This window comes from Bombyx mori, chromosome 9 (genome assembly GCF_030269925.1).
Source record: "Bombyx mori chromosome 9, ASM3026992v2".
Classification (NCBI taxonomy): Eukaryota; Metazoa; Arthropoda; class Insecta; order Lepidoptera; family Bombycidae; genus Bombyx; species Bombyx mori.
Window position 1 is genome coordinate 13,687,536 of NC_085115.1, and position 26,798 is coordinate 13,714,333.

Genomic DNA, 26,798 nt, shown 5'->3' on the forward strand with positions numbered 1-26,798 from the left:
ATGTATAAAGCAGTTATTGTCGCTTAATCACGTTTGCCTTTCAAGCGTCGATATGATAATTATCGCGTATTCAGTAATTAGATGAACGTTACATAAAATCGCAGAGTACGTGCGCTTAGAGAGAGCTCGTTTTTGCCTCGTGTCGGCGACTTTAGTGCACGCGACGGAAAGTAAGCTTGCAAACATCGATATATTACCACGCAAACGATGCGATTGTACTCAAAGCGGTTTCACTGTTTTGTTTGATCCGCCAAAGAGCCAAAATAACAAGTGAAACAAAAAATATTTGAACGCCTTGAACTCATGCTGAAATCAAAATTTAATTGTAAAGCGGTGCGCGCTAGGTATTCACAGCGGAATGAATCTGCTTCGTGGTGCAAATAGGTAAGATGGAGGTCGCTAATCATACACATATTACTGTCATTCCGCCCTGCTTCCACTAAAACATACTCATCAAAGTCAGCGATTATATTTACGTGCTGTCTAGTTACCAATTACCAATACCTAAGCAAGTTATGAGTTAGCTACAGCAAAAGGTCTGAGTATGCTTCGAACTGTTTCTTGTTCTTCTTCTTTTTTAACAATGGCAATTGGCTTCTTGCGACGCCATGGTTGTGTGGAGTTTCTAAAAATCTTCGATTGTTAAATATAGGTATATGCACATAATCTGTTATTTGAAAAATTATATGAAACGAAATTATATGAAGTTGATTAATTAAGGACTTTAATCAATTGGGGTGAAATTAAATGCAACAAGATGAGATGGGATAAAATTAAGTAAAATGCTGGTTATTTACTGACACCTTTTCTCTGAGTGGCCTTATTGGAAGAAATCGATAAGCTACGTCACATTTATGCACTTTCACATATTCTAAGCAGTTAATAAGCCACAGCTATTTATCACACATTTAAAGTTAACGAAACACTAAATTAACAAACAAAAAAACAGATTCGCTTCTTGCGTTCCCGCCAAAAAGCCCCTAGCTCCAGCTAGTCAGAATTAAAATAAAAAGTCCTTTTTTTATTCTGGTAATTTAAAAAAAGGTGGGTAGACGATATAAAAGCTGTTGCAGGCTCTATGTGGAAGAGGAAATGCCACGACCGGAACTTATGGCAGGATTTGGGGGAGGCCTATGCGAAAGCAAAACAATCTTAGCCGATGTCAAATGAAAAGAAAAATGTACCTAAATATGAATTAAGGTTGTTAATAAAGGCTTCTTTATCTTTATCTTTAAAGTGATTCAATCATCGGTCCTTGATGAGCTTAAAATGATTACGTCGAAATATTCCGTTAAATAAACAAATATATATCAACTTAAACAAAGCATATTAATAAAAGTCGTTTATTTAATATGTAGTTAATTAAATTTAATTTAATTAGGCACAATGTCCAATTTCCTATTCGACTGTAAGACAATGTCCAGACGATAAAGACCGCCTTTGATTTAATATACCAACTATAAATAAGTAAGTTAAGTAATAAAGTTTAAGTGCTAGATTCACCTGTCCTGTGTGTTCAAAGTGGGGATGGATATAAAGTGTTAATGACCTATTTACACTTTCACATGAAACTGGTCACTGTCCAGTGTGGTACGTAAAAAGTGAATACAAGTAATATATATTTTTATTGACTTTAATGTATCTGTGTAAATTTGTGAATCTGTGCACTTTGATTTGATACGATGAAGGTCAGTTTTAAGTATATTGTTAAAATTATTTTATTGTTATACTATAGTTTATTGTTTAAATAATAATTATCGAAACATCACGAATTGCTTGAGTTATAATAATAAATAAATAATAAATAAATATTTACTAACAATCACGCCACGTTAATAAAATTGGTCCCGTGATAAGTTCGTAAAGAACTTGTGTTACAGGTACCAGATAACGGATATAAATGTAAGATTTTTATTATACACATACATATATTTAATAGACATCCATAACCCTGGAAAAGACATTTATATTTATCATACAAATATCTTCCCTTGGCGGGATTCGAACCCGCGACCCCCTTGTGTAGTGACCATGTCACTTACCACTACACCAGACGGCCGTTTATGAATAATGAACTATCAATAGCAAGCGATGTTTAATGATTTTATTGATATTAATTAAAACTAGATTTTTGGTTTCGTCTCGCGTACTATTTATTGTTGTCATAATATTATAATTGATCTTTCGAATTGATTACAGTTTTCGCGGACACATACGAACTAAACACGCGAGATTAAACCGTAATAGTAGGTTTAATTATATTTACGACTCGCGAATGCCGATAAAAATTATATATTTTGAAATGTTTTTTTTTGCTTAGACGGGCGATATGGCCCGCCTTTCACAGGAGCTCATAGGCATCAACAACTTAAAACATACCTTGAGACATCAATTCCGAATCTCAGTCCTTTATTACAATGCCTATATAGTCTGCCTGCCTATATAGTCCTATATTATAATGGTTCTCAGTGGGTCGCGTTTCCGATCCGGTGGTAGATTCTGCGAAGCACGGCTCTTGCTAGAGTTCGTGTTAGCATCGTCGTCAGGTTTGAGCCCCGTGAGCTCACCTACTAGTTAAGGTTACGCTGGAATAGCCTCTCAAGGCTACCAGCTTAGGTAGGGAAAAAAAAAGTATAATGGTTGTTGGACACGGATAGGATCACCAGCCTAATCATTTCTGGCACGAGATGAGTATGCGTTTCGGTTTGGAGATTGAGACAGGCGTTATATACTTATATAATTGGTTTTGATTTGATGTCTCAAGGTGGGTGGTGGCATTCACGTACCCATAGACTCCCAGAAGCATTTAGCACAACGTGGAGTATCAGCTCTTCGCCCATTAAAGCAATAAACAAAAAAAAACATACTCTTCGAATTGAGAACCTTCAGCTTTGAGCTTAGTGCGAGTTTTTTAACGTTCTCGATAGCGTTAAAGTTAACTCAAATTTGTATGTACAAATTGGAACAGCGCCCTTAGCAGCAAATGTAGACAAACATGACAATATTATTGTATTTATGTATGTAAACGCTTATCAAAGTTATTTAATTTTAATTCAACAATACGAATATTTCTGCATATTATTATAATTGAAAACAGTCATTACGACAGTCTACTGGTGGTAGGACCTCTTGTGAGTCAGCACGGGTAGGTAACACCACCCCGCCTATTTCTGCCGTGAAGCAGTAACGCGTTTCGGCTTGAAGGATGGGGCAGCCGTTGTAACTACTACTGAGACCTTAGAACTTACATCTCAAGGTGGGTGGCGCATTTACGTTGTAAATGTCTATGGGCTCCAGTAACCACTTAATACCAGGTGGGCTGTGAGCTCCTCCACCCATCTAAGCAATAAAAAATAAAAATAAAAACGACATTTTAAAACGCTACAGTTATAGAAACATGAGAACCAAATTCTGCAAATAAATGTGTGTAATATTAGAATCAAATTTATTGCATTTTTACAAACAAATTTCTGACGGATTTTCCGCTACATCTTAAATCTGGTTCGAGCAGCAGTAATATTGGTATTCATTGGTCAGTATGTACGTTTTGTCGACATGAAGTTGATTTACAATAATTTTCATAACGGCTCCAACGCAATTAGACTGGAGAACCCGTTGGATGGTCTGTTTCATTTCTTACACTTGTTTACACCTGATCAAACTGTATTTTATGCCAAACATAAAACTCCGCTATTGTTAATGTTTTAATTATTATGACAATAATAAAACGATTTTAAGCCGTAAAAGCAGTTTAAATTATTTTTTCGACTTGCGACAACATATTATGATAATCCTTGAGTGTTTGACTTTCAATTACATTTTTACGGTCAATTTTAAGTATTTATGATTACGATAATACTTAAAGCAAGAATTTATTTAACAAATTCAATCAATCAATGAACCCTTTATTCTGAACTCTTAAGGCTCTTGATTTAATTTTGGTTTATTATATTTTACAAAATATCTCTCAGCTCAGTGTAAATCTTGTCATAGGCCTTCTCTAACATCTTACATCTTTAGCAAACCCTCCTCCATTTGGGACTGGCTGTCAACTTTATCTCATTCCTTGTCTTCCTCTATTCCTTTTACCTTTTGTCTCTAGGGTATATCATTCTGTGATACCTAATCTTGCTCCAGTTTATCTTGGGTACCTCGCAATATATAGCCCGTACATCTTTACTTTAGTTGACCCAATCTTTACAGGGATATAGGGTCACTCCAGTTTTCGCTTTTTATATTTTTATTATTCCTAAGATAGGTGGACCCCGCCCACCTGGTCTTGAGTGATCACCGGAGCCTATTGACATTAATCACGTTAATGCTGCCGCTTATATTGATACAAGAGTTCTAAGTTTCAGTTTTTACAGTATTAAGGCTACCCCACCCTTCAAGCCAAACGCATTACTACTTCACGGCAGAAATCGGCGGGGAAGTGGTATCCACGATAACTTTCACAGGTCATTGGAGTTTTAATGAACACGTATCAAAAGTCGTCGTGGCCTAAAGGATAAGACGTCCCGTGCATTCGTATGTAGCGACGCACCGGTGTTCGAATTCCGCGGGCGGGTACCAATTTTTCTAATTAAATACGTACTTAACAAATGTTCAGGATTGACTTCTACGATGAAGGAATAACATTGTGTAATAAAAATCAAACCCGCAAAATTATCGTTTGCGTAATTACCGGTTTGGTTTAGTACCTCTTGTGAATCCGCACGGGTAGGTACCATCATCCTGCGTATTTCTGCCGTGACACAGTAATGCGTTTCGGTCTGAAGGGTGAGGCAGCCGACAACTACACTGAGACCTTAGAACCCATATCTTCTTTTTTTTATTGCCCTTGTAGGCAGACGAGCATACGGCCTACCTGATGGTGAGTGGTTACCGTCGCCCATGGACTTCAGCAATGTCAGGGGCAGAGCCAAGCCGCTGTCTACCGCTTAATATTCTCCACAAGCCTCTTTCAAAGAAGGACATGTCATAGCGCTCGGGAAACACCGTGGAGGGGAAGCTCATTCCATAGCCGGATGGTACGTGGCAAAAAATACATCTGGAAACGCACTGTCAAATATCTGAAGGTGGGTGGCGGTATTTACGTTGTAAATGTCAATGGGCTCCAGTAATCACTTAACAGTGGGCTGAGAGCTCGTCCACCCAACTAAGCAATAAAAAAAGTCTCAATTGGTTTATTCTTTTTTTTTTTATTGCCCGTTTAAGCAGATGAGCATACGGCTCACCTGATGTGAGTGGTTGGCTCATGGACGTCAGCAATATCAGGGGTAGAGCCAAGCCGCTGCCTACCGTTTAATACCGAACCGAATCCGTCACTGTCATTACAAAAACAATATGACTTTTCATTTCGTTCTTGTTAATCGAAATAATTACGTACAATAATTCTCAGCTAATTACATCTGTCTAATGAATTACGAAATACTGGTATTGCGTTTGCTGAGTAATGTATTTGTAGCACGCAAAATTCCGAGGATATTTATTTTATATATTGATCGCGTTCGTGTGGCGTCTATGGTCTTTGATAAACATTTTTTACGGGTAGATTGATAGAGGTTTTACATATGTGAAGATGTTTTTATAATTCAGTATTACAAACGAAAATGTTGAATGGAAGCTAATCAAAATTTTCGTTTCGTTTTCGGCAGATGGGACGCAATTACAAAGCTAGCGAGTTTTTTTTATTTTTATTTTTTTATTACTGAGATGGGTGGACGAGCTCACAGCCCACCTGGTGTTAAGTGGTTACTGGAGCCCATAGACATCTACAACGTAGACGCGCCACCCACCTTGAGATACAAGTTCTAAAGTCTCAGTATAGTTACAACGGCTGCCCCACCCTTCAAACCGAAACGCATTACTACTTCACGGCAAAAATAGGCAGGGTGGTGGTACCTACCCGTGCGGACTCACAAGTGGTCCTACCACCAGTAATAAGTTAGTTAGTTAAGTTTTATTATTATACTAGCGACCCGCCCTCGCTTCGCTTCCGAAACTGTAATTTATTATTGATTTCTCCACTATTCAATGGATGTTATTATACATATAAACCCTCCTCTTCAATCACTCTATTAAAAAAAACAGCATCAAAATCCGTTGCGTAGTTTTAAAGATTTAAGCATACATAGGGATATAGGGACAGAGAAAGCAGCTTTGTTTTATACAGGGTGGCCCATAAGTCCTTTGAAAAGTAAAATTTGAATAAAACGAACAGGGCGCGCGTGAGCGGTGCAGGGGAAGCGGGGGGAGTAACTTCGGTTTCTGGGAATTTAGTCGCGATGGAGCGTTTTACCGGAGCGGACCGTGCGTTTTGTGTGCGCGAGTTTTATAAAAACGACAATTCGGCAACCGTTGCGCGGCGTAAATTTCGAGAACACAAAGGTTTACACAACTTTGACGACACTCCAACTCTTCAAACGATTAAGAACTGGGTTGCTAAGTTCGAGGAGACCGGTTCGACGTTAGATAAACCGCGGTTGGGTCGCCCAAGGACGTCACGTACGGAACAAAACATAGACACAGTGACACAGTCTATTCGCGAAAATCCGACACAGTCAACTCGTAAGCGCGCCAGAGCATTAAACGTATCCAGGACATCGTTACAACGGATTTTGAAGAAAGATTTACATATGCACCCTTACAAAATTCAGTTGGTTCAAGAATTAAAGGAAACTGACGGTATTCAAAGACAAAATTATGCGAATGAAATGTTGAATCGGTTTACTTCCTTCAATAACATAATGTTCTCTGACGAGGCTTGTTATATACCCTAACTCTATGTAATATTCCGATATGCAATAGGAATTTTACCACATATATACATTGGCGTACGTGACTGTCGTGAACGCTGAGACAGCATTTCAACACCCTAGAAACCGTGCATTGACGTAAATGGCACATTGACGCACATGAGTGCGGGGACGCCGATTCAGCACCTTTACCTCATGGAGCCTCGAAGCCAGCTACGGGGCCCGCACTTCTGAACTCACATCGTCGGAAGACAGACCAGTAGCAATAATTAAGTTTAAGTTTCATTGTAATCTTTTTTAATTTTAATAAAGTTTAGATTCAGTTTCGGTTTTTTTTAAGACCTTAGGCTGCGACCTCCGTAATTGGCGCAGTCGGTAGGATCTTGAGAAGCAGTGCGCGCGCGATTCAAGGACTTCTAATATCGAAACCCAGCGATCACGCATTGACGCTGCTCGCGCTATTAAGTGCTTTGTCTCGAGATTCGAACTTTGGTAGGCTCGCGGCCGAAGGCGATCACTTGAACTTCAGTGGACCGAATATAATGAAAAATCTGTAAGTACATTCGAATTATTGTACCCTTGTGTTGCTTCCTTGTACGAACCCGTCAAAATTTTCCACCCTCACAAACCTCACCGATCTGTCTCTTCAAGGCAGATCAATCGCAATAGGGAGCTAGATTTAGGTAGAAATATCGACCTTCTTGAATTAGAATTAGACTTAGGTATAGATAGGTTATTTAGTGGTAGTATATTAGACATAATGGACCCTGACACCATTTATAAGGCGTTGCGCCCAGTGCCGGAATTCGACGGGAATCCGAATGTTCTCACGAGGTTCATTCGAATTTGTGATCAAATTGTCATTCAATATCTAAGAGCTGAGCCAGGCGCGGATTTAACTAACTTATGTTTATTAAATGGAATTTTAAATAAAATTACCGGTAATGCGGCAAGGACAATTAATTCAAACGGGATACCCGAAAGCTGGCAGGGCATTCGTAATGCTTTAATCAACAATTTTTCAGACCAGAGAGACGAAACCGCTCTTTACAATGACCTTTCGCTGCTAGGACAAGGAAACAGCACACCCATTGAGTTTTTTGACAAATGCCAGAACCTCTTCAGTACCATAATGACTTACGTCACGTTGCATGAAACGATTAGCACCACTATTGAGGCTAAGCGGGAATTATACAAAAAATTAACGTTGCAATCTTTTGTGAGAGGGCTTAGAGAACCTCTGGGGTCACGTATTCGATGTATGAGACCCAATACAATTGAAAAGGCACTGGAATTTGTCCAAGAGGAGTTAAACATAATTTATTTGCAACAACGTAATGAAAACGCTGACAAACGCCATTCATATACGCCGCAACAGCAGACCCATGGACCACCAAAAGTTCCCGGGTTCACCTCCTTCACGCCACCTAAACCATTTAACATTATGCCACAACCGCAATCGTATAGACCGACGATGATGCAACCGCAAGCCGGTTACCAGCCGCCTAACAACTTTTACCAGCCGCGGATGCCCAGTCGCACACAGCAAATGTTCCGCGCACCTCCACCTAACTACAACCCCCAAGCGGCATTTAGATTTCCTTCGCGTAACAACCCCCAAAACCCTGGACCGAAACCAATGAGCGGAGTTAGTCATTTTGTTACTAAAACGCTTCCGCCTACGATGTCGGGACATGACTGGCGTAAATTCGGGAATCCACCACCGTCAAATTATTTCAAAACGCGTGAAATAAATTACAATATTATGACGGACAATGACGACATGTATTACAACTCTGACCCGTACACTGAAACGAACGATTACTACTATGACTTTAACACATATTACGATCAAAGCCCGATCGAATACGAATATAATAACGCGTACGCTGATGACCTTGGGCAACATCAGTACTCGGGAAATGCCTTGGAGGGTCCTCAACCCTCAACCAGTCGACAAAACCAAAATGAATCGGATTTTCACAAAGGTCGAACCGACCCCGAACCAAAATAGAACTTAATTTACAATGTAAAAGAGAATTACGTTACATACAGATGTCCGAACCACCACTTAAATTTCTAGTGGATACTGGCGCAAATCAGTCGTTTATCAGCCCTGAAGCCGTGCAGAAGTATTTTTCACACGTACCTCTCAACCGAGACCCTTTCGAGGTTACAAACTCGCGTATCACGAGCACCCACGACTTCTCAATAACATTACCTAACTTTATAGATATCAACGAACAAAAAGATGTTAAATTGTTCATCTACAAATTCCATAATCATTTCGACGGACTGTTAGGACTTGACCTCTTAGACGGAGCTCAAATCGATCTGAAACGCAATTTACTCATTACCGATCATACTTGTATACCGTTGTTATGTTATATGTGTAGAAGGGCCAACTATCAGGAACTTATCCCTGCTAATACAACTAGGGTGATTAACGTGCCCATAGACAGCCCTGATGGTGAAGTGCACATAAGTGAGCAAGTGATATGTAACTGCATTGTACACGAATGTATCACTACCGTTACCGATCATACGGGTATCATAGAGATGGAAAACCCCACTGACTCCGACATTACCGTCACTTTTGACCAACGGCTAAAAGTAGACATCTTCAATATCGAATGCGGAAACCACGAGCAGGACCCCAACCGGGTTAGGGAAGTATTATCCCGGCTTCGTACTAATCATCTGAATGTCGAAGAAAAGATTAATTTAGAGACTTTATGTGGACAATATGCTGACGTTTTTTATATTGAGGGTGAAGCCTTGACCTTCACTAATAAAATTAAACACCAGATTAAGACTACAGACGAACAACCAGTCTATACGAAAAGCTACCGCTACCCTTTTGTGCACCGTCAGGAAGTTAGAGATCAAATCACTAAAATGTTGGACCAAGGCATAATCAGACCTTCTGACTCGGCCTGGAGCTCTCCCATATGGGTGGTCCCAAAGAAATCAGATGCATCTGGCATACAAAAGTGGAGGCTAGTTGTAGATTTTCGTAAACTAAACGACAAGACTATTGACGATAAGTATCCAATACCTAACATCACAGATGTCCTTGATAAGCTTGGTAGGTGTCAGTATTTTACTACTCTGGACCTTGCATCTGGATTTTACCAAGTGGAAATGAGCCCTGGTGATATACCTAAAACCGCTTTCAACGTCGAGCATGGACATTTCGAATTTTTGCGCATGCCGATGGGTTTGAAGAATTCTCCGTCCACCTTTCAACGAGTAATGGACAATGTCCTCCGGGGTCTACAAAACGAGATTTGTCTTGTATATCTCGATGATATTATCGTATTTAGCACCTCCCTACAGGAGCACATGACAAATCTGGAGAAGGTATTCACCAGACTACGAGAATCTAACTTTAAAATTCAGATGGACAAGTCTGAATTTCTTAAGTTGGAAACCGCGTACTTGGGACACGTCATAAGCAAAGACGGTATAAAACCAAATCCCGACAAGATAGAGGCTATAAAAAAATATCCCATGCCAAAGACACCTAAAGAAATAAAGCAGTTTCTGGGCCTGTTAGGGTACTACAGGAAATTCGTCCCTGATTTCGCCAGAGTAACTAAACCTATGACAAAATGTTTAAAAAAGACTAACAAAATAACTTTTGACCACGAATACATTAGCTGCTTTGAAAAATGTAAGACTCTACTCACAAACGACCCCATACTGCAATACCCAGACTTTAACAAAGAATTCATCCTAACAACAGACGCTTCTAACTTAGCAATCGGAGCCGTCCTCAGTCAAGGACCCGTTGGGTCAGACAAACCTGTATGTTACGCTTCCCGGACCCTTAACGACAGCGAAATTAACTATAGTACCATTGAAAAGGAACTCCTGGCAATAGTATGGGCTACGAAATATTTTCGGCCCTATCTTTTCGGTCGTAAATTTAAAATACTAACCGACCATAAGCCCCTTCAATGGATTATGAATATTAAAGAACCGAATTCGAGACTAACGAGATGGAGACTTAAATTAAGCGAATATGACTATACGGTAGTTTACAAAAAGGGTAAAAGTAACACTAACGCTGACGCACTATCCCGGATCGAAATTAATAACGAAGAGACCGATTCCATGATAGTAAACCTCACAGAACGACCGCCATCCGACGCTGGTTCATCAACGATTACAGCTCACACCAGCAACGAGAATCCTATTCTCGAAGTCCCAATCACTTATGATCCCTTAAATAAATATCATCGACAAATATGTTTTACTATCGTAGGAGATATTAAGAGACGGACAACCGCGACTAAACCCTTTGACACACACACTCGTACTTTCATTCAGGTATCTGAATCAAATCTCGAGCAAGATGTAGTTAACGCGATAAAAGAATATGTGAATCCTAAAGTTAAAACCGCAATTAAAATCACGCCCCCTCTGGGTATGTATTCTATTATCCCTATCATCCAAGAAAACTTTAAAGGTTCCTCCATGAATTTAGTCCTGGCAACTACCGAATTGGAAGATGTCAAGGAATACTTAAGACAACAGGAGATCATAAAATGCTATCATGAGGGCAAAACGAATCACAGGGGAATAAATGAATGTTACTTAGCCCTTTCACGCAAATACTATTGGCCTAAAATGAAAGATGAGATTTCCAAATACATAAATGAGTGCACAGTGTGCGGTCAAACTAAATACGATAGACATCCGATTAAACCTAAATTTAATATCGTTCCCCCAGCCTCAAAACCATTCGAAATAGTTCACATGGACTTACTCACCGCTCATAACGAAAAATACTTAACTTTCATAGACGTCTTTTCTAAGTACGGACAAGCTTATCATTTACGCGATGGTACAGCTATTAGTATATTACAAGGGCTACTAAAATACAGTACCCACCATGGACTACCCTTAACCCTAGTGACAGACAACGGTACGGAATTCACTAACCAGATGTTTGCTGAATTCACGAGGTTACATAAAATCAACCATCATAAAACCTTAGCTAACGCCCCCAACGACAATGGAATGATTGAAAGATTTCATTCGACTTTACTAGAACACCTACGAATTTTACGACTTAATCAGAAAGACGAACCTATAGTAAACCTAATGGGATACGCTATTCTAGCTTATAATAGTTCCGTACACAGCTTCACAAAGTGCAGACCCCACGATATAATTCGAGGACACTTTGACCCTCGAGACCCCTTCGATATCGACATGACTGAACACTTAATGCAACAATATATTTTAACACACCGACAGCAAATGAAAGACGTATATGACAAAATAAACGAATCTTCACTCGAAAATCGCACAAAAATAATGAATAGCATAAATAAAGATAGGGAACCCGAGGTTGAATATCAACCCAACCAACAAGTATTTGTAACGAACCCCTCAGCCAATAGGAATAAATTAGCCACTCGATACACGCAAGACACAGTCTTAGCTGATCTCCCAATCCACATCTATACCTCTAAAAAGAAAGGCCCCATTGCAAAATCGCGACTCAAACGTGTACCTAAAACAGCCAAATTGTTACAGGATAATCCTGATGACCTTTCACGTGACACTGGCGCACGAGATAAGGCTGGAAAGCCTTGATGATGGACCCGGTGTTCTCCCTTTCAAACTCGGCAATGCCAGACTTATTACGCACTACCATTCCTTCATACAATACATTGAATTGAATGACATAAACGACAGACTCGACTCTGTGGACTCACAGCTTAAGTCCTTTGAAACGAAGCTCACTAACGATACATAATTATTATACGAGTTGCAAATAAATTATCTCCTAGGTAAAATTGATAAAATTCGGAAACAACTTAGTACCTTAGAACCAAGTAACCTAAGAAATAAAAGAGGCCTTGTAGACGGTTTGGGATCCCTGGTTAAAAGCATAACGGGTAATTTGGATCACACTGACGCTGAAAAATACAATAAAGCTATCGAAATTCTAGAACGCAACGAAAATAAGTTAACATCTGCAATTAATGATAATGTCAGTTTCAATAAGGAGTGGATGAGCCAGCATACAACTTTGCTTACTAAAATAACAGAAAATCAAATTATGATTAATAACAGCTTCCAGTTAATATTGGAAAGTAATGCTCATGCCGACAGTAATCTTTTAAAATACGCGAAATTCGCTCAGCTACTAGCTATTATTAGCGAGAACGCCGAGGACTTATTTGTAGAGTTAAGTAGAATAGAGAATGTTCTAGCTTTTATTCGTGCATCAAGCACTCATCATAGCATGTTAGGTATAGAAAACTTAAGGATTATGATTAATAAGCTTATATTAGTATACGGTCAGGAACAGGTGCTACAGGCAGAACTAAGGGAGTACTACGACGTGATAAAATCAGGATACTATTATGCAGGAAGTAAAATAATCATTATATTCAAATTTCCTATTATCTCTCCTAGCAAATTTGAATTTTATAAGCTTTCACTTGTCCCAAATAGAAACTTAAAGACATATGTCCCACCTTACCCATTCCTAGCAACCAATGGTGTAACTTTCATGTACGTAGAATCAGAATGTCCGAAATTCAACCAAGAACATATATGCGAAGAAAAGATAAAACACATATCTAGAGGAGACCCAGATTGCGTCGAGAGCATCGTCAGCCACCAAACCCTGGATAATTCATGCCGACCTACCAAAGTAACTTTCGACAAGGAAGCGGTGGAACAGCTAGATGATCAGCACTATACACTCATCTTTCCCAAAACCACGAAGACAGAGCTTCAGTGTGAACGACAGCAGTTCATCAACCTCCATGGGAGTTACCTCGCCACCATACCACATAAATGCCTTTTGCGCACTGCAGAATTCACTATAATCAATATCAACGACCGAGTGAAAGGACAGCCACTACTGATAACTGAGATACCTCACAACTATGACGCCATCGATACTAAAGAAATTCAACACATAAAACTCAACTCCATCAATTTAAAAAGTCTACAGTCTATACAAGACAAAATTATAATGCAGCAGCCAATCCAAATGGACCACACGGATACAGCAATATACCATACAACCAATCCCTTGTACGGAGCTCTGGCCGTAGCAATCGTTATTATTTCTTCATTCATCCTGAAACGATACAAATTGAAACCGAAACCAATAAAGAAGATTCCTCCATCTCAAGTAATGACAGCTCGAAGCCATGAATCTGAAGATCTTGAAAATTCAGAACATCAAGATCCAAGGACAGCAACATTTGACCTCAAGGTGCTCAAATAGTCGCTGAGCTGAGGGGGGAGGTGTTATATACCCTAACTCTATGTAATATTCCGATATGCAATAGGAATTTTACCACATATATACATTGGCGTACGTGACTGTCGTGAACGCTGAGACAGCATTTCAACACCCTAGAAACCGTGCATTGACGTAAATGGCACATTGACGCACATGAGTGCGGGGACGCCGATTCAGCACCTTTACCTCATGGAGCCTCGAAGCCAGCTACGGGGCCCGCACTTCTGAACTCACATCGTCGGAAGACAGACCAGTAGCAATAATTAAGTTTAAGTTTCATTGTAATCTTTTTTAATTTTAATAAAGTTTAGATTCAGTTTCGGTTTTTTTTAAGACCTTAGGCTGCGACCTCCGTAATTGGCTCATTTCCATCTTAACGGGCATGTTAGTAAACAAAATTGCTATGTCAGCCCATGGTATCCTAGGGCCTTACTTCTTTGAGGATGGCAGAGGGCGCGCAGTTACTGTTACGTCGGAGCGATATGTGGCTATGATCGAAGAGTTTTTCATACCAGAATTGCAAAACTTTTCAGGCTTTAATGCCAGGACGTGGTTTCAACAGGATGGGGCCACTTCTCACACCTCTAACACTGCTATGCCCGTTATCCGTCAACTTTTTCCTGGCAAAGTTATCTCTAAGAGAGGAGACATTTCCTGGCCTCCACGTAGTCCAGATCTGACCCCGATGGATTTTTTTTTGTGGGGCTACCTTAAGGCTAAAGTATACCACACAAACCCGCGGTCAATTGAGGCCCTAAAAGAAAACATCCGCAGAGAAATGACAAGCATTTCAGCAGTGACGTGCCGCGCAGTCATCGACAATTTTAGACGTCGTTTGCAAGAGTGCCGTGATCGCAACGGATTACATTTAGGAGATGTTATTTTCAAAAAATAATTCCCGTTTTTTAAGCTTTTTATGTAAATAAAAATTTAATTCATAATGTAATTAGTTTTATTTTAATAAATTTTTTTTCATATCAAAGGACTTATGGGCCACCCTGTACTATGCAGTGATAGCCATTGCCGGTCCCAAGCCCGGATGAGTAAAGAGGAGGGTTTGCGTCGGTATATAACCTACCCGACCGTAAAAATATAACACCGAGCAACGGGCGGCAGTCAACTAACCCGAACTAGGGCTTCAGTAGCCCAGAGGAACTAAATCGCCTCTGAAATTCTGTTGTGGAAGGACGCAGGAACCCACCACTAGCAATTTTCCCAAGAAAACCTTTACGTATGTATTCCGTAAAGGTCACGGTCCTCAGCACTGAGGAACACGACGCACGGAGACTCTCCTTCGTTAGCGAAGTGATATTGGGTGTCAGGAAACTGCGTCCGAAAACAAACATTTTGTACCTACAAAGTTGTAAGCTTTGGGGAGCGCGGTATCAGCGCCGCGCCGGTGTGCGTGTAAAAGAAACGCCGCGCCCGGGCGTTCGTTGATTCGAGCATCAGTTGTTTGTGTTTCATTGCTGTTTTTTTTTTGTACAGTAATATATTTTTTTGAAACTATCGTTTCATTTAGCTGTGCTAACATGATGGAGCGCAAAGAATGCTAATAAAACGTTTTAAAAATATGTCTTTTTTTTAAATCAGTATCGTTTTTTTTCCATTCCATCATCAAAGGTGTCATTAGTACTATCGTCTGTCTTCGTTTTCGAAAGCGGTCCCTTAACACCCAGTATATAATATTTAAGGTTCCGACTGGGCATGTACAGCCTTTTTCATGTGCGACCTAAGTCAGTGCATCTTTAAGGCTGTTCGCCAAATTGGAGTCCCGTAAAGGATTGCGCATGTGTTTTTATAAGAATACCTTTTAAGGACGGACTCTTAAAATAGTTCGCGATTAGGCTGAACTGTAATAATTTAATATCGCTAATTGCGTTGCTGTCGAAATTATTTACGCATCGTCTCAAGGTGATAAAGAAAACCGAATATGTAATAGTATTTTCTTCAGTTGTCACGAGTCGAAAGCCGTAAGCTGTAACGGCGGAACATCATGTTTTTAATTGTCATTATAATATTACGTCTTATGTCATAGCGTTGTTGAGTATACTTTACAGTTTTCGTGGTGACGACCGACTGATCTAAACTATACGGGTAGTTCAAAATTGTAACTTAAAAACGTTTCAAACGTATAAAAGTTTCGAATAAAATTACTTAGAACATCAAAAGCAGTCGGCGAAAGTTACTGGTAGTGCAGAACACAAAAAAAAAAAAGAAAACTATCCAAGCCATTCTGGCAGTAACTGTTTACCGAGAATCATTTTCTCGATCGTCGACCGGTCCGGGCGGCTTGTCTCACTAACCATATAAAGAATGCAGTCTTGTTACATGGCAATTTAAAACCCAACTCATAATACGTATGTGGGTGAAGTTCAATACTGGTGCGTGTAAAAGATAGGATTGCGTGTTTCAAACTTTAGCGATTTACTTGAAAGTGCCATTGATTTGTTTTTAAATTGCGTAAAAGCTGTTCCATCTTTCAAACCGGAGTACATTGATCCTTCTGAGTCCTTAACATCAGAAATAGGCACGGGTGGTATTTTTTTTTTTTTATTATTATTGAAAGATTACTGGTGGCTCGAAGGCCTTCCCAGTTTCACCAGGACAGGTGGGCGAGCAAAGGCTCAGCTAGGAGGGGCTGGATTTGCTAACAACTGCCCGAGCGCCTCCGAAGAATACCTAACAACTCAAGAACAATTGCTTCGCGAATGAATCTACTACGGAATCGCAATCGCGACCCGCTGAGAAGATCCGGCGAGAAACTCAGCGGGCTGATGCATGGGTTAGGTTGCACGTCGACCTCTTTGTCGAGTTTCACGAGTACAGTTACCAGAGTCCCTAAGCCTGCTCCTAGTGTTAGAGCTGAAGGCGTCTAATGCAAAGGTTATTGGATCTGATGGATCCGTAAGAACGTGGGTGGACGGTGGTAACCTAACCGCGCGGGTCCACAAGACGCCCTGCCACCAGTAATCATGCAAATAATTTTTTTCGGCTTTTTAGTTTTATTACATGTTATTCTTTCAGTGGAAGTCATTCGTGAAAATTTTTAAGTACGTATTTCATTAGAGAAATTGGTACCCGCCTGCGGGATTCGAATATAGGAACAGTCGCATCGCTAGATACGAACACACCGGGCGTCTTATCCTTCAGGTCACGATGACTACTTTTTTTCCTACCTATTCTGATAGCCTTGGGAGGCTATTTCAGAGCAACTTTAACTAGTAGGTGAGCTCAAGGGGCTCAAGCCGGAGTGATGCTAACACTGACCCTAGCAAGAGCAGTGCTTCGCAGAATCTACCATCGGATCGGAAGAGTGACCCACTCAGAAGATCTGGCGAGAAACTCAGTGGGCTGTGTCCATAGGTTAATTCGCTCGTCGAGCCCTTCGTCATAAGCAAGGGGCTCGACGAGGACGGTGATCGGTGCTTGTGGTGTCTAAAAGCACCGTTAATGGATCGGGAGGATGACTAAAAAATCTATATGAATTCACTACAGATACACATCCTCGTTGTGGCGTTATCGCTCACTCAAGCAGCCTATATCAGTCGAATGACGACTGTGAACCGACAAAGAGTTCCCATCGCCTTCAGGCCAGGGGTCAACTTGCAGAGGTACTGGAACCAGCAGCTTGTAGCACCGGCCGCATCGCAGAGAGTACCTTACGTCGTATACAGGAATTCACCTCACAGGTTTGTTAATTATCACGAAACCCTAATAGGCTCTATGCGCCGGTAGAAAAACCTCACGTGTTGAGAAGACTCGTGTCACAGGTTAAGGGTAACACGATCGATGTTAATAGATTTTACGTCCGTTATGTGACTGATAATAAGACAAGATAATTTAAAGTACATGTCAAGTGACGCGAGTCTACCGATTTTAAATCCTTTAAAAAATAAATGTGTAGGTACCTAATAACTGTTTACGAATGAAGTTTACGAAGCAACAATATTGAACAAAAGTCAAACAAAAAGTAGGTAATGCGTAAAGAACGCACAGAACGATTGAAATAGCCTTTTAGTTCATGAAAAAAGGTATACAAAACATATTTATTGAGCGTTAAAACATATTATCTGTACCGCCACTGCCCCGCTTGGTGTTATGTGGTTGCCAGAGCATAGACATCAACAACGTAAATACCGCCATCCATCTTGAGACATGAGTTCTAAGTTTTCTGCCCCACCCTTCAAACCGAAACGCGTTATTGCTTCACTTCACGGCAGAGAGGGAAGGGCGATGGTACCTCCCTGGTATGATGGTACCTGGCGGATTCACGAGATGCCCTACTACCACCAGTTAAGGTGTCATAAGAGCGGCTGAGGAATTCAACAGAGAATGGGCAGCAGCATTCTCTAAGTATTATACCTGCATTTAATGGCGATATAACTTAGTTTGCTATGCTATGCAAGGCTATGCTTGGTATTTCTCTACGAGATCGAATCAGAAATGAGGAGATCCGTAGAAGAACCAAAGTTGCTGACATAGCCCGTAGGATTAGCAAGCTGAAGTGGCAGTGGGCTGGCCACATAGCGCGAAGATCGGACGGCCGATGGGGCAGAAAGATCCTCGAGTGGAGACCACGTACTGGCAAACGCAGTGTGAGACGGCCACCTACCAGATGGACCGACGACCTGGTGAAAATTGCTGGATCACGTTGGATGCAGGTGGCAACGGACCGGCCGCACTGGACATCAGTTGGAGAGGCCTATGTTCAGCAGTGGACAGCAGACAGGCTGAGATGATGATGATAACTTATTTTTTTACAGTGTGCTTAGTGCAAGTTTTCGAACGTTCTCGATAGCGTAAAAGTTAGCTCATATTTGTATGGAATGAGATCGTTTACCTACGTTTGCCGTTAGGGGCGCTGTTCCAACTGCATACAAAATTGGGTTAACCCTTACGCTATCGAGAACGTTAAAAAGCTCGCACTAAGCACACAGAACTACTTTTACTCAGTGTTGCAGTTATCCCTTTCATTCTCTTATTCGATGAAAGAGACGGCGACATGAATTTTAAAAATCTTCTATTTAGATCTCTCGGTATTTACTCTTAACAGCCAGACATATCATTTTAAGCCATCAGCTTCTATTGCAGATTCGCAGTGAAGCACTACACGCCAACACACCGCAACGTGCATCACGGTTCGTGGAAGTCAACGGCTCGATTGCCGGCGGCGTCATCCACCACGGAGTTCGACTTCTTGAGGGCAGCTTCTGCGCCACCCGTCAGCAACAATGGTGGTACAAATTGACTAACTAGAGCGCACTGCACTTGAAGCTTTGGGCTGAAATATTTTTCTGTCTTCTTCAACTTTCGTTTATTGATCGGTTTAGGTGTTATAAGAAAACGAACAATGTTTAGGGTATCATTATCCCATCGAAGGGTTTAATGCGAGTTTTATTATATCTTCGTATTGGGTTGGGTATCTTTTTTTTAATGAGGATAGATCGAAATGTAAGCTCACAGAGAAAATCCTAGTCTACCTAAGCTTTCAACTTAGTACCCGCTGTAAAATGGTGAGCATTAACCATAACCATAACTTTTTTAACCGTTTTCTAATGGTTTTATCATGATTTTTTTTTGACACAACAAGATATACTTAAATTTTTAGATACGAGTTTAGATCAATCAATGTAGCTACAGAAATAATCTTACCTGTATTGTTTATTCATAGTCCATCTCTGAATCAGATACGGACAGAAACAAATTCTCTAGCGCCTTATCTAAGACAAGAAATTCTACAGAACTACAATTGCAATTACTCATTTTCGTGCACAAAATGCACTTAATTTCGCGAATGGTTCACGGCATAACTTTCACAAGATAACGAGTACCATACGAAATATAATATGCTTATAAGCTGTGACCGATTGTGGTTCTCATAGTTCACGGTAACTCGAGGTACCACAAGATTACGCTTTTATATCTTGTGAAACGTGTGTCGTGAATTTCTGTGTGTCTCAGAGCGGTCTCTTCAACAGGTGCAATACACACTATACCAGCGCCAAACCTTAGTCTTTCGGAGAAGCCAATAATCGTTGTTGACGCTTCAGAAACCGTCTCAAACGGTAACACTGTCTCACAGCCGGTAAGTTTTAGAAGAGCCAAGTTAAGAGACCATAAAAAAAATGAAAAGTCGGTAAACCAGTTCCAATCTGCGGTAACCATAAAATAACTGCGAAATAACAAAACCCATGTGATCTTAATTATATTTTGAAATAGTAGTAAGTCAATTGAAATATTAAGATAAACACAAAAAAACATTGCATCATGTAGATTTATATTGGCACTAATAATTTAACTCCAATGATACAACCTCACCAGACAATTTCAATACAGTTTGAATCCTCCTAGAGTTATAGCCATTCATCATTATCTACAATATATAAGATTATGACTTCATCTTTCGAAGATCACCAAAAAATACAGGCACTACGGTAAAAGCCTTTTAACTGTTTAAGGACCATGAATTAGCAATAACAGTTCAGAGCAACGCCTCTCCATTTTTGTCTATGCTATAATTGAATATTTTCTTTGAAAAGATGCGTTGGAATGAGAAATCTACGATTGAAATTTTCTTCGAAATTGCTAATGTAAACAAATGTTTGACTGAAGGGATTATTCACAAGATGGCTAGTTGTTTAAGATGACGTCGTGATCTCAATTTTACCATGGAACTATTCGATGTAAGAGTAGAGTACATTCACCGCGTATCTTAAACACACTTTTTTTCACAAACGTCAAATACTGCCCTAGAGGCTATGACATGTACTTCGTTATACCAGTTAGCAACACCTCAGCTATTCGTCTGGCACGAACAAGAAGTTCGTATGCCTTCAAAGGCAAAGAAAAGATTAGCGAAATTTCAGAAGGTATGTAGAATGTAAACTTGGCAACAAAATTTTCAGCCTAAGCCGATTTACGAAGTAACGGAACAATATCCAGAGCCAGAATACCACATGGCTAAAATAGAAACTCCCATAGGATTTTCAAAGACGAAAGCGGTAAGTTTAGATGTTAGGCAACTTAAATTATGATAGTCATGTTCATGACTACGACTCATGAAATATTTGTTCAATATTCTTTGAATACACGCCAAGTATTTAGCTCTTTTTGTGCACTCGTTGCCAAACGTCATTCGCAAATCGTCATTCCAACTCTGACCGATCGGGGTGAACCCTGAACCTATTTTCGGTACCCACACAATGATAATGAAAAAATAAACATGAAATGGTAAATCTGAATAGGTGTTTTTTTTTGTTTTGTAGTATTTAGTAAGTACTCAAAGTTAGACAAGAAAGAACAAATTGATTCAGAAGTTAATATTTGGAACCTTTTATATATTGTTCAATAGTAGGGGTAAATGTAAACACGCAGTTAGCGCCATGATACCGTGGTCTCAATGTTACCACTACCTACTTTTGCTTAAATAACCATCCAATTATCATTAAAATTTCTTTGTATGACTGTTACTCATAAAAATAAATAAAAAATCAAACAGTGAACTAAAATATTGTAATAATTTAATAATTAATATTCTGCGGAAGAATAGTGGATAGAGTTTTTAAGGAAACGGTTTTAATGTCGACAAACACAAAAATGGAATTATGAGGTTTTTCAGTCTTCGAACGCACCAGAGCTGCAAACTTTAATCAGAGAGGCAGCAGCCCTGCAGGTTGCTTCACAGTACGGCATTTCGCCAATCAGTGCACCACAAAACGGACAAGTCATCCATCAACATATACCAGTACAGGTAACAAAATCTATTTAAATAAAAATGAATTGCTGTTCGTTAGTCTCGCTAAAACTCGAGACCGGCTGGACTGATTTGGCTAATTTTGGTCTTGAATTATTTGTGGAAGTCCAGAGAAGGTTAAAAAGGTAGATAAATATGAAAATGCTCGGAATTAAATAAAAATAACAATTTTATTTTTCCTTTGATTGATGTGTCCCCCGTCGGACGGATTCCTTTTGTTTGTTTTAAGCTTATTTTATACAAAAGCGTAGGTCTTTTATTTATCGATTGAGGCACTACGAAGTCTGCCGGGTCAGCTAGTAATTACAACAAAAAAGATGGCAATAAGTGCCACATGTTACCTACATAATTCACGAAATCGAAACTCTAAAAAAAGTTAACGATCATTTACCGATTTGAACCGGTGAATCTAAAAAATGTGTAACATCTCACAAATGACCACCAATATAATAATATATATTTTATTTTACAGCCATTCAACGGAATCCCGACGCAACAAGACTTAATAAATTCAGGAGCGGAAGGTATAGTAATACCTCCAAATGCCTTATACCAGCCCGATCCGATGTTCTTACAGAAATTACAAAGTCAGATAATACAAAGTTTTCCGTCAGTTGAATTCATACCTTATTCCGCTGAACTTCCACCAGCAAATCCGCAAATCGAAGTAAAACCGCAACTAATTTTATTGGAAAACGACGAGATAAAACAAGAGCCGTCCTCTTTTGTACCAATGTACCAAAAGAATTTGGTTCAGAGGGATACTCAAGAAAGCTCTGCCGTTACATTAATCCCTCAAGCTATTGTGGTCTTTAACGCAACAGACAAAACCAATTTGATGTCAGCATCAAATACAACCGGGGATTTGATGGCAGCGGCATCTCAACCAATAACAACAACAATCAAATACATTGCTGACCCTAATAGAGATCGACTGAACACGACTCCGATATTCTACGCCCAAATAGGACAGAGCATTGGCGATGTTATAGCAAAAGGATTTTATTCGGCCATAAATGACGTCAGAGCTGCAGCAGCGTTGGCTCAAATTGAAAAATTACCGGAATCTAATACCATAGCCAATACTGCTGAAAACGTTACAACCACAACCGTAAATCCAAATTTGGAACCGTACTTCGTGAAAACGAAAGAAGAGGGAAAGGATAATAAAACAGTCTCCGAATTAAAATCACTACTGGGAATGCCATTTAGCAAAACAAGTGATTCTGTAAACGTGGCTTATACTCTATTAAGAAGCGACACTAAAGAGCCAAAAATGACACAAGAAGGAACAGTGTATGCGGGTCAGATTGTCGAGGCCAGTGTAAGTGAAGACCAAGACTTTAATAACGAGAAAGCAACTTTAATGTCGAGGAGGGCTCCCATAAGACTTGTCGCTGTACCTGACCAAAAAGAAACTCCGTCTAAATCGACTAGTCAACAAGCATCAACGTTGAGCAGTGGACAAAAAGTAGCTGTAGTCAAAGCGCGAATACCACCAAAGAGCAAAATCGTTTTTGACGATAACACAGGGGAACCCATTTTGAGGATATATGCAAGTTATGCCAACAATCCCACGCAGGTAATAACTACGGCTTCAAGTTTAAAGTTTGGTGTCAAAACTGGAGATTGAAACGCACCCTCAATGCTATGCACTTTAAAAATTTATTTCTTAATTATTCACTATAATATTTATCTCTGAGAGAAAAAAAAACTCGGCCACAAACCTCTTGATCTTTTCAAAGTGGTGAATTTTACTTAAAATGCTACATCGGACGCATAAAAGATATCAACAAAGAAGCACTTTCAATTTTATATTGGCATTATTATATACACGATTTTCATCTTTGCAGAAAGAATCAATCACAACAAAATTACAAAGTTTAAAACACGTAAAAGATGCCGCAACACGTAAAGAGATTTCGGAGAACTGGAAATCGCCGACTCTTAAATCTGTGGACAAAACTCAAGGTTTCGAAGGAAACCAAGTGACGGAATTCGGTTTGAAATTGAAAGCGCGTAATGATCAGTACATACCGCTCTTCGAAGAATATGATGAATAGGTTTAGTCTTGTTTTAGTTTGGGAAGTGATTCGAAATACAGGTAACTCTCCTTTATCACGGTATTTTACAAGACGGTTCCACTCTACACAAAAATAAAATTACTCCAAAAGCCTTTTTTGTTTCAAAACACGCTATTTCTGCAACACTATAACTAGATTTTTGTTTAAAATTATTTAGCAAATTACATTATGCACCACCACCACACAGTATATGGGAATAACCAAAATTTTACTGCTTATTTTTTGGTTAGCGTGGTATGGACACGTGATGAGTAGAAAGAAGATGCATGGGACTATGAGATGTATGGAAATGGTAGTGCAAGGTAGAGGGGGAAGAGGTCGACCGAAGAAGACATGGATGGAGTGTGTGAATGACGATATGAGAGAGAGAGGAGTGAGTGTTGAGACGACGGCTGATAGAAGAGAATGGAAGAGAAAAATTAGCTGTGCCGACCCCACCTAGTGGGATAAGGAAAAAAAAAAAGATTTTTTATGTTCAGAAAATTATCATTCTTAGTTAACTGGCTAACTTAGTCTCATATAACACGGTTTCGCAAAACACTGAACTTTGTAGGAACGTATCTACCGTGTTATAAGGGGGAGTAGTTGCTCGCGATTCAGTCGATCCGAAGCTCAAGGAGAGATCTTATGCGGATGTGGCGTGTTTTTTTTATAAAATGAGGGTCACCTGTATCATCTATTGAAATAATCGAAACATTATGTTGTACATAAACCATTGTCGGATCTGTCACACTACACATACATACTTAAATAAGTGTGTATGTACCGAGACCTGTATGCTTGGTACAAGTTTTGTAACGTTCTCGATAGCGTAAAAGTTAACTCAAATTTGTATGCAGTTGGAACGTTTGCCGCTAAGGGCGTTGTTCCAACTGCACACAAATTTGAGTTAACTTTTACGCTATCGAGAACGTTAAAAAACTCGCACTAAGCACGCTGTTCTACAAAAACCAATAAACCAGTGGCTTTCTCTGAAAATCATTTTGGTCGAAACCTTGTTGAACAATACTTAAAATATTTGAAGTTTAACTCAAAATAAAATTTAAAAAATGTGCAATCCTTAACGTACCTACGACTAATATTTTTTATCTTGTACATAGTCATAAAGTGTTTTGTTTAAGTTTTTAGGTGCATTTAGATGTGTTATTTATTGTAACGCCAAATTCTTATTTAAATAAATTTTAAGTTGATTTTAACAAAATTAAGTTTACCATTAAGTATGTGTTTTTTTTTCAATCCCCACTGGACAATATAAAGATCAGTCGAAAATATAACTAGTTTAAATTATGCTTATGGGACATAAGAGTTAATTTACTGGCACGTATCATAAAAATAAAAAAAACATTTTTTAATATTGCAACATTTTTATTATAAATTTGTGATGTAGATTTGACAAAACTCTTAAACGACGTCAGTAGTTATTGCTAGGACAGTTTAAAATACAGTTTCGTAAAAATGAAAACATTTCCAAAGGTTATTTTCTTACTTTTACAAGATTTAGTTTTCTTAGTTGTTTCAGTGATATTATTTATGAAAATGCATTTTACGAAATCCGAACTATCGACAAAATAAATACATACATAATAATTTACCATTAATAACTAACAAAACGAAATTTCTAATTGAACATTGTAAGTTTTTAACAACTAAAGCAATCTACTATGGTATTTCGAATACGCATTTTTTCAATCAGCTATTTATTTACATTAAAAGCATTTTGCAAGTTATTTTTAACAGTATTCAAATGAACTCCACTGAGAGCATTATATTTTAAAAAAATATGAAGCGAATCGTTTTTAGTAAAATAAATTAAAATAAATTACAATTGAACACGCAAACCAAAACACACTAAAAAAACGAAGAGAATTAAAAAAAAATTTTTTTTTTACTTTAAATTGTGGTAATGAAATATAATAAGTGTCCGACATTGTTTTTGTCGCCGTACAGCAAGCGAAGCAAAAGTATAATTTAATAATAAAAAATTTAAAAATAATTAAATACCTCATGAAAATTCGTTACAAAACGAATTGAATAGTTTTTGTGTAGTATCACTTCCCATTTACAAGGCATCTCATTTTTTCTATGCGCGTCTGATTGCAAATAACGATTTACTATACATCTTCACTATTCGCTATTAGGCTAGCCCGAGGCGAATCGGATCAAAATAAGAAATCCTTTAGCCCTTAATAAACTAATTTCAATTTTGATACCAATCTTTTAAACCGAATGATCACATTACTATTAGTTTTTTTTTTATAGGTTGGTCCTTTCCAACGAAATTAAAAAAAAAATCAAATGTCATTATTGTTTTATTTAATTTTTATCTATGACATAATATTACTTGCGCGGCAAAGTGAACAAGTAAACACATTTTACGGATTAGAAAAAAGCGTGGGAAGTGTTGAATTAGGAGGGCGTCTTTTTTTGGCTAAACTTTTAAAAATTAAATTAATTTAATATTACAGGATCAGTTAAGTTGTAAAGTGTATATATATATATATATATATTAGTAGTGTTGATTATTTATAGTTTTAGTTTGTTTTCTTCGCCTGGTAAGTCATCTTATTGTATTATATGTAAATAGTATTTTTCTCTTGGCCTCCATGTTGGAGCCCGAAGACCCTGCGCCTTATGATGTCCATGTTCAAAAAATCTTACAACCAAATCAAACCGGATCAATTCATCCAGTACAATTTGGATTTTTCCTTATTTTTTTTTTATAAATAGCATTGTAGAGGGAAGCATAAAAAAAATTGGAAGGAATAGGTTGTCCTTACAATTTAAAACATTCCAGGACGCTAACACATTTCTAAATCACAAATCGCTTGATGCTAATAAATACAAAGCATTTATTCCGGCCTTCACTATCACCCGCATGGGAATAGTGAGAGCTGTTCCATGTGACTGGGACGAGAAAG

At 38.9% G+C, this 26,798-nt stretch overlaps 1 protein-coding gene across 1 annotated transcript; it reads left to right on the plus strand.

The window, feature by feature from the left end:
- Positions 1-1,543: 1,543 nt before the first annotated feature.
- On the plus strand, positions 1,544-25,081 carry LOC105842326 (uncharacterized). Its single transcript, XM_062670202.1, has 8 exons — positions 1,544-1,688; positions 17,539-17,732; positions 19,135-19,280; positions 20,022-20,128; positions 20,949-21,044; positions 21,662-21,793; positions 22,269-23,378; positions 23,650-25,081. Exons 1-8 carry the CDS (start codon positions 1,683-1,685, stop codon positions 23,857-23,859), a joined length of 2,001 nt encoding a protein of 666 aa, XP_062526186.1. The 5' UTR covers positions 1,544-1,682; the 3' UTR covers positions 23,860-25,081.
- The last annotated feature ends 1,717 nt before the right edge of the window (positions 25,082-26,798 follow it).

Excerpts from the sequence above, each read along its gene's own strand:
- LOC105842326 (XM_062670202.1), top strand. Across the intron at positions 19,281-20,021 it reads ACCCGTCAGCAACAATGGTG|GTGCAATACACACTATACCA; the intron begins GTACAAATTGAC and ends TCTCTTCAACAG. Across the intron at positions 23,379-23,649 it reads ATGCCAACAATCCCACGCAG|AAAGAATCAATCACAACAAA; the intron begins GTAATAACTACG and ends TCATCTTTGCAG.